The sequence below is a fragment of the Pterocles gutturalis genome, unplaced genomic scaffold (assembly GCF_000699245.1).
Source record: "Pterocles gutturalis isolate BGI_N339 unplaced genomic scaffold, ASM69924v1 scaffold8255, whole genome shotgun sequence".
NCBI lineage: Eukaryota > Metazoa > Chordata > Aves > Pterocliformes > Pteroclidae > Pterocles > Pterocles gutturalis.
This window is the reverse complement of record NW_010145773.1, coordinates 42051-51178: the sequence shown is the minus strand read 5'-3', so window position 1 is coordinate 51178 and position 9128 is coordinate 42051. Positions and strand designations below refer to the sequence as shown.

At 44.5% G+C, this 9128-nt stretch overlaps 1 protein-coding gene across 1 annotated transcript in view; it reads right to left on the bottom strand.

The window, feature by feature from the left end:
- Positions 1-2133: 2133 nt before the first annotated feature.
- Positions 2134-9128, bottom strand: part of LOC104470527 (unconventional myosin-Vb-like) — a gene marked incomplete at its 3' end in the record, with an annotated part of 48318 nt that continues 41323 nt past the window's right edge. Inside the window, exons 17-19 of the mRNA XM_010085485.1 lie at positions 7270-7426; positions 5957-6196; positions 2134-2373 (exon numbers count right to left, since the gene is read on the bottom strand). Coding sequence (XP_010083787.1) covers positions 2134-2373; positions 5957-6196; positions 7270-7426 — 637 coding nt within the window. The remainder of the gene's footprint in view (positions 2374-5956; positions 6197-7269; positions 7427-9128) is intronic.

Sequence of the window (9128 nt, the reverse complement as noted above, 5' to 3'; positions counted from 1 at the left end):
ATTTATTATTATTTTGTTCAGCAGTGAGCACTCGTGATGACTCCAGATCTTATTCAAGTGTTACGCTGGAACCACCAGCTCGTGAGATCTTGATCCAGCCTTTCCCTAATCTTATACAGAGAGGATGACAGCATTTAGGATTTTTCTTAATAAATTTTGAATCATCCTAGCTCATGCTAGGTGCTCCCAAAAGCCCCAGGAATAGCTGTTGGTACTCACGCAGAGCTGATGTTTTAAACTTTACCGCCAAATGGAATAAGAAGGGCTATTCTTGCACCCAAGTTCAGTTTCAACAACACTCTCCATGCTTTTGGTAGTTATTAGAACGACTCAAAAACCTCTATCAGAATTTTTCTCAGAAGGTGTTTTGGCCAAATTAACATTTCCAGGAAGGAAACTGGTCTTCTCCATCTTCCCACTGATGAGGAACTGAAGGGAGTCATTGAAAGCTAAGGTCAGAAATGGGAACCTGCGCCGCTTAACAGAAATGTTTTACAATTAAACCACTTATTGCCATGGTAAAGGACATAGTATTTGCTCTGCTGTCAGCCCTTCTACAACAGGGGAAAGCTTTTGCTTTGTTTTCATGCTTTTTGAAAGCATTTCTTTGGTCATTAAATCAATCTTTCAGAGTGCTCAAAGGGGTTTTGCAATCAAGAACAAAGAGAAGCACTTTTTCCCCAGCTGCATCACCTTCAAAATAAAATATCCTTTCAGGGTCTAAAAGCCTGTGCCTGCACCCAGCTCATGAACCAAGCCCTGTGCCAAAAAGGGTCTTGTAATTTGGTGTTGGAGGAAAGAAAATCACTGACTCCATATGTCTCTGTGTGGGTGCAATACACGTGCAAAGAGTGGAGTAACTGCTTTTCTGACAGCTCTTGGTCCAGCCGTGAGACAACACGTAAAAAAATGCGTTTCAGCTGTGTGAGTTGCTCAGATTAAGTTATCCTGACCACACAGTTCCCACAGCTACTCACCCAGACCCACCCCATCTGGGCACTCTTCCAACATAATAAAACCACAGCTAATCCCAGACATATTTTTTTTTTCAATCTCCAAAAGCGACCCATCTTCAGTTTGTCACACAAAAAGCACTGCTCTAGAGTAACAGCTGTAAATCAGCTTTTTCTGCGCAATGTATTGAGTAAAAAAAAGCCCCAAGTTCTTTCCAACAGCAGGACCACAGAAACCACTTCAACTGTTGGTGCAGAAGGAAAAATATCACGGATTTAACCTGAGCAGTCACCAGCATTCACAGCAGGAAACCAAACCCACACCTCAGTGCCCTAGGTTAGGAGAATGGGTGTGAAGGTTATTCAGAACGAACCTGACCAGCAAAGAAAATTCAAGATAAAAGGTCCATTTTTCACTATTTGCAAAAAACTTCCACAGTCTGAAGTCTCCTTCTCCCACTAGAACACTTTCTTGGCAACATTGGACTACCTCCCCCTCAAGAGATCCAGAAAATATAGAAGTTTGCAAGAAGGAGAAGAAGAAAAAAAAAAAATATTTAGTCTACATCACAGCTCCAAACCCTATAAAGGCTCATAACAACCAGCCTGGCTGGTGCTGGAGCAGTGCCTCTGCTCAGGAGGGACAAGTTGGTCCCCACAGAGGTCACACTCTGCATTGACCACTAACACCAGCCACTGCGACCATCTGCAGCAGCCACGGATGGCACAACAGAAACTGAGCCCTCACATCCCATAGCCGTCTGGGCTGAGGAAGAACATCTTCCCAGTATTTACAGTATCTATGACAGCCTTCTCCAATATTTTGCATTACACACCATGAGGAATCACTGTATATACACAGAGCTCTGGCATATTCATGGTTATTAAGCGCCGTTATTTCCAAAGGGGTCTGGGTTTGGAGACTTTCTTCGTGGCTGGCAGCACAAAAGACATCGAGATGGGGCATCCTCCTGACATGTGGCAGTCGCTGCTCCCGCAGGGATGTCCACCTGCCCTTGCTCCCCTGTGATCTGGTTAAAAGGCAAATTCAAGGGGCTTTAAAAAAAAAAAAAATCCTAATTAAAAAATAGAAATTAACTCTTTCCCCTTCAGACTTGTGAGAGTGAGGTTTCACCAGCATGAGCACCTGCACAACACGAGAAATGACAAATACACGTACCTTCCTCAGTAGGTCTTTCTCCTTAATGTAGGTGTCTTCCATGACCTTCCTCTCACCATGAGCTTTCTCCAGCTCTAGCCGAAGGTGTTCCATCTCTTCCTGCAAGCTGACAAGCTGGTTGCCGTCACCCTGGTGGCTCTGCTGATATTGCACCAGTTCCTTCTTCAGCTTTTCCACCTCGGAGGAGTGGGCAGATGTGAGCACAGAGAGTTGCTCGTTCAGAAGTTTGTATTCCTTGTTCTGCAGCCAACATCCCCCAAAAAAGAAGAAAATAAGACCATAAGCAAGATCAATGCATGCAATGATACACTCCAAAAGTAACCATCAAAAATCCTGGAGCATGGTGGGTAACAAAGCTTCGACAACAAACACTTCCATGCATATGTGCTAATAAAGCTCATAAAGCTCAAAACAATTTCAAAACTGTGACAAAAAGCTCAATAATATGTTGTCATTGGCAAACAACATGTGATAGCAGTGGCAACCAAACCAAAAAACCTACATTTTTATTACAGCTTCCAAACAACGTTGCTTAAAGCAACTGGCTTGCAATTTTTTTTGGTTTGCAATACTGGGTTTGTGGTTTATCACAGAATCACAGAATGTTAGAGATTGGAAGGGACCTCAAAAGATCATCTAGTCCCTTTTATTCCTGGCTCCGAAGCCTGCAGGAACCTGGGGTGACAATGCACTGTAGCATAATTGCAGCCTTGAGCACAAAGAGCTCCCTAAACCCCAGCTTTAAATCATGTGCCAGCTCAATTGTCTTTTTATTTGCTCAGATTTTCTCTCTTTTAAAGCACTTAGCAATGATTTGCTCCTCAGTTCTGAGACCTGAAAATTCATCTGCTTTGATTTTCCTACATTGAATTCACCACAGACCAAGAGCTTCAGTAAAGAGCCCACCACGTAGCTTTGCGAACATGAGGTAGATAATCACAAAAGGGTTTGGGTTGGAAGGGACCTTCGAGACCATCCAGTTCCACCCCCCTGCCATGGGCAGGGACACCTCCCACTAGCCCAGGTTGCCCAAAGCCTCATCCAGCCTGGCCTTGAACCCCTCCAGGGATGGGGCATCCACAGCTTCTCTGGGCAACCCATGCATTGCACAGTGTTGACTAATTAACATTTCTGCATGATCAAAGCCACTTCCAAAGAGAAGGAAAGAAAACCTTTGCCTACAGAGAATGGCAATGACCATTCTGGTTCACAAATCTCTGCTGCTTCCTTCCATCTCCGCTTGTTCTCCAACAAATGTCTTGTGGCTTTGTGTCCCAAGGTTTATGCGTACAATTTTACACACCAGCCAACTAAGGCTTCAATCCAGATAGAAAATAAATGCACAGGAATGCTTTTTCTTGTTGTTCAGACATGAGAAAGCATTTACTGTCTTGTACCAAAACAGCTGGTCCCCACTGCAATCAGAGATTGCTCAACAGACCTCGTTAAACTTGAACTTGCTTTATTTTAAATCGTTACCCCGTCCTGGTTTCAACCCAGGCTCCGTGAACCAACCCAGAGTTTATTTTGCCACCAATGGCAGAGACGACAACTTCATCGCTACTGTTACCCAAACGAGTTTTGTTCACAATAAATGGTCACGGAGATACTGCCGCTTGCAGAGACAGCGTCAGGAGCTCACTGTGAGTCTAAACATTGGCTGCGTGAACACATAACACTAAATTAGGTAACAGCCTTAGAACTGTCTCAGGCAGCTACAATATACACATTTGAAAAAAAACCAAACAACTCACTTAACTGCAAAGAACAAAGAAAGAGAAGGGCATGGCCCGATGTGGACAGCAAAAAGTGGTCCAGTTGGGATATTTTGCAGCAAAACAGATTTAAACCTTTCTCATGTGTGCAAAAAATCCCTCACCTGATTTAGAAACTGAAGTCAAAAGGCCCAGTTACGGATGCTAGAGCCAGTGAGCTGAGTTTGACATACAATAATGGGTTTGAATGTTTTCAAAGAAAGATCTTCTCTTCCTAAGGGGCACACAAAATAGTGCATCTCTCTATTCATGCATGAGCTAAACTAGTAGAAATGGAAACATTTTATTCCACAGGTAGTCAGAAAACAATACAACTGCAGCTCTTTAGGTTACCAGCAATTTTTTTTTTTTTAAGTTAACTGGCATTTTAAAAGGTCATGTTTATGGATTAGCAAGGACTGAAATCAAGATACTTCATGGGAGAATATGACGCAACAAACTCACTGCTGCCAGAGAAAATCCAGTGCACTCAAAAAAAAGTCCACTGGAACGGTGCTCATTAGCACTCACTCCCAAAGCATCCCAGGGAAACCTGTCATTCCTGAAACACGGTTAAGTTAGCTCACTGGACCGACTACCACGAGTAATATGGAGCAGCAATTCTTTCCTGCAAAAGTTAATGCAGAAAGCATCAAAGTAAATCCTTCAAACTGGTCTGTGCAGAGACCCAGGGAGATCAAGATGAGCTCCAGCCCGTTATTTCTGCCTACTTAAAAGCTCTTCATGTCTCCTTCCCTAAACCAGACCTTTCTGCTGCTTCCATAATCCATGCCAGGAAAGCCAACATGAACCAAAGATTGTTTTTCTCACACTTTTCCTAGCAGTAAATGGCAAGGAATTAAAAAAATAAATAAATACTGCTGCTCCACTGCCAAGTCCAGCAGCTCAGACCCAACACAGATGTTCACACTCATTGCATGAGTCCAGCCCAAATATGTGGACCTGAGATGACTCGTCCTAATTAATTCCACGAAATACCCTCCAGATGAAGGGCAGTCATATCAAACAGGTTCCTGATACATAAATATATAGAAAACCTTCTGCCTAACGTTTTCCATTCCTAAGTTACTGTTTGTCTGCAAAATCTAAGCATGCAAGCAAGCATTTTAAAATTCAACGCGGCAGTTTAAAAGTCAGATTCTACTGCGCTGCACGTTTTGCAGCCAATTAATACAGCCTTGAAAGCAGGCAGCAGTAATGCAGCTCCCCGGGTGCCTTGACTCTGCAGTATCTGAGCCAACGCAGAGTCATTTCTCATCTTCTTCATCGCAGGACCTCTCGTGTCATACAGGGATGGGAGAGATTTAAGGCAGCGAGGAAACGGTGTGTGATGTATAAGTGTTCCTGATAACATCCAAAATGCAATTATAAACTGCGTAATTACTGATAACAGGTGCTACAAATCAGCAGGTATCCTGATTTACAGAGGATGTTTCTCCTGCCTGCAAAAGGGATGTTTAAGGATATTAATTTCTCCATTAATATTAGTGGATACAATTGGGCCCTACTCAGCATTTCTTATTCTGAACAATTGTTATGTCTAGTAACACAAACATGCTCAAACTACTCTGCAAAGTGAGTGTTTACCCAATTTACCCTTTACCTGCCAGGTAACATGACTCAAAACACACGGGGCAGAGGCTCTGCATCCTCAGGGCTTGCGAAACAAAGTGTAACGGCCAAAGGCTCTTCGACATAGGGCTCTTCCGTGGAGCTGGTTTGGGTTTTCAAGCAACAGCTTTCAAATTTACCATTTTATCTTCCTCCTCCAAGTCCTTCCAGGTGCTTCTCACAAGAATTACAACACAGCTTTTGCAGCTTACTGAGCAAGCTCTTCGGACAGCAAGGTGGAGACCCAAGATCCAAGTGCATCTGCACTTCCACGGTGGTGTCCCACCCTTACAAGCGTCTGGCTAGCGGTAAATGAAGGCTGCTACCACCATGACATCCTTCTCAGACATCACGGGAAGATAAAATCAGGAACCACAGCACAAGAGCAGCAAAGCAGAGGCAGGGCCACTCTTGTCCCAGCGCAGCTCAGGACGTACCTGCTCATCGATCTTCCTTTGAAGCTGGACCACCTTGTTCTCCATGCCGATGTTGAGCTTCTTCAGATGCTGTGCTGAGCGGGCCTCAATCTTCAGCGCCTTCAGCTCCTGCCTGGCCTTCATGCGCCGGTAGCAGCACTGCAGGACGATGGTGGCACCCCTGAGGCGGTGGAACCGAGCGCGGGCCAGCCAGCCACGAGCGTACTTCTGGAGGATGGTGGCTTTGTGCTCCATGAGGACCTGTAAAAACATGGGCAGAAAAGGGACAATGAAGGGAGAAATGTCCCCCTGCCGCCCCTGCATGATGCAGACAAATGCTGTCCTGGTCAGATTTCTTATCATACGGATCACCTTCAAATAAAACTCTGGAGTCCTTTCACTGCAGTTTGCAGCCAGTTCTCTTGCATGATTCAATTTCTAGAAACTTCTCTCTCGTTCTGTGAAACTTCTGGCACTTTTGCATTTTATTTCTCCCCCCAAACTTACAGCAAACTTTTCAGCAAGTGGCAGTTCAACTCCTTCCTCTAAAACTGAAGGCTGTCATGCCAGAGATACAACCAGCATGTTGTTAATAACTTTCTTATGTTGATCTATGCTGTAGTATTATGAGGAAAGAAATACCAGGAGGATTTAACAATTACAAGACACTTTGCTGTTATTAGTTTGGGATAAGTTGTTTCAGAAATGGTACCATATCAGCTTCTCTTAGAAATCTTTTGTTTCACCCTACAGTTTTCTCAGCACTTGCAAATTTTAATTCCGAATTAAGGGACTGTGCAAATTTAGGATGCACTGTATCACCTGCTGTCATCAAACCTTTACTACTTTGCTTTCAGCTCCTGGTTTAATGGAGAGAACCAATTAAAGAGGGATTTATATCAATAAATCATAGATTTAATCATAATAAATGACTTGATGCCTTCCATGACAGACTCCACCTCTCTTCCCACCGTACTGGAAAGGGCACCTGCAGCACAGCTCAAACACAAATTCACTTTGCCAGGGAGGTTTTTGCAGAGTATGGGTTAGATCAAATGACATTTCCAGATTTCCACGATGCCTTCTGGCATCCGAATGACTAACTCCATTTAGCTACTCCTCTGAGGTGCTGCTGCCAAAATCAATTTTGCTTGCAGAGCTTTAAATGGCAACGCTCGCCGTCACTGTGTGCTCTCCAGAAACACCAGCAGCAGTCAGCTTCGGAAAACATCAAAACGGCCACAATAAATATATCACCGTGCTATGCCAGCGGAGGTAAACATAAAGGCTCTTCCTACTCTTTTCTAATGCAAAGACACTCTGTGGAGTCACACCTTGTGATAAATCCTCCTGTCAAACATGCCCCGAGTGAAAGCCTGGATGGTGATGGTTGCATTGCGGACTCTTTGGAAAGCTCGGAAGATCCGCAGCATTCGGTATTGCTTCTGGAAGATGATGGCAGCTCTTGTCCTCCTTAGGTGCTCGGCAAGCCTGCGAAGCACAGAGGAAAAAGGTTAGCAACAAAACTAAACTCCCCTTTCTTTATGTCACAAGGAGTTTTAAACCGGACAGAGGGAAAAACCTTTTGTCCAAAAGTAGCTCCAGGGTATTCAAGACAGACCACCCCAGCAGCAGGGCTAAGAAAAGAGCAGCTGATAGCATGGCTCTGTTACAATAGTGGGAAGACGCAGCAAGCAGTGTCCATGGGACCCAGGAGCACTGGAACCAGAAATCAAACAGACCTCATTATTCCTAAACAGTATTAAAAACAAATATTTTCCAGCTTTTCCCTTGGTTTGAGCTCTCTGCTTTACGTACTTGGGCCAATCAATGCCCAGGTTGGCTCCATCGCTTCCCCAACTATAAAAAGCAAGCGTCACACGGGGGATCTACCGACTCAGTGAAAACGGCTGCAAATGGATTTGACATTTAAACCGGTGCGCAGTGGTTTGGCAACATTCGGGAGCAGAGCCCCAAGCAATTCACAGAGAGGAAATAACAAGAGATGTGGTCAACTCCGTGACACATTGCTCCCATTCTCCAGCTGAACTGAGGCTCAGTTTGCTGTTACACAGGTTAATAAATGCCCATAAAACCTCCATTTAATTGGATAAGTAGCTTGTTTTGCCAAATTTATGATTCATTTATTGCTTTTAGCATGAAGAATTATACAGATATTTGAGCCACTTCTTTATTCTGTGAAAAGCATATCAAAACTAAAACAGCCCTATCGGATCGGCTTATATATTTATTCTCTTCGTCAAGGCCAACGGTTTCTCGTTAGGACCCACTGAACCAGAGCTTACTAACGAGAAGGAGGGATGGTCCGTTTCCAAAAAAAGAAAGTTATTCAGATGACATCCAACCCTACGAAACCAACACAAAGAGGTGAACTGAAAAATCACGTTGAAGAAACACCGTAGCAGAAAAAAGTCCAGAAAAATCCTATTGATGGCAAACACCATCATCTTGGCAACAAGAGTCCTTCTCTGAGAGTGTTTCCAGCTCCCAAAGTCATGAGTGACAAAAACACCAATCTCGGACTCCTCTTTTTTCTCCATATGCCTGCAGGCGGCTCAAGCCACGAGGGGGGGCCTCTTGTTAACATCCTCTGTGCCTGCCCCACGTTCAAAGGGATTTTGCATCCTCCTGCAAGGACACACCTGCAACTCATGGGCCACCAGCTCCCAACTGGAGACCCACCAGGAGCACAGCTTTGGTGACACAGCTGCTTTGTGCTTTAGTAGTTGCAAGGACTTTGCCCCATGAAGCTGTACCCTTGGGTGTTCAGAGTTTCAGGGGGTTTCCATGCATCTGCATCCAGCATCTCTTGTTTGGCTCATACTCTGTCACTTCAGCGTCACCAGGGATTCCTCCTCCCCTGCCTAGAGGACAGTTGGCTGATGGAAAGGTAAATAGAGAGCCCAAGCCTGTAGGTGTGCATGGAGAGCCCACCACCGAGGCTGAAGTTAATCACTGACTCTCCCTTTTTCTTAATTTTCCTCTTATTCCTTAAAACTCATTTGCCTTGTCTCCAAGTCAGCTATACCACTGCTGAGAAGGACCTGCAGCCAGAGAAGGACACGGACCTCTGAGGACAAGAAAAACCCATGCCCAGTTTTAAAAAAAAAGTCAATCTCTGCCCAGCTTTGCTTAGTTGAGATCTTCTCATCCCTGGATTCTCCATGATGCC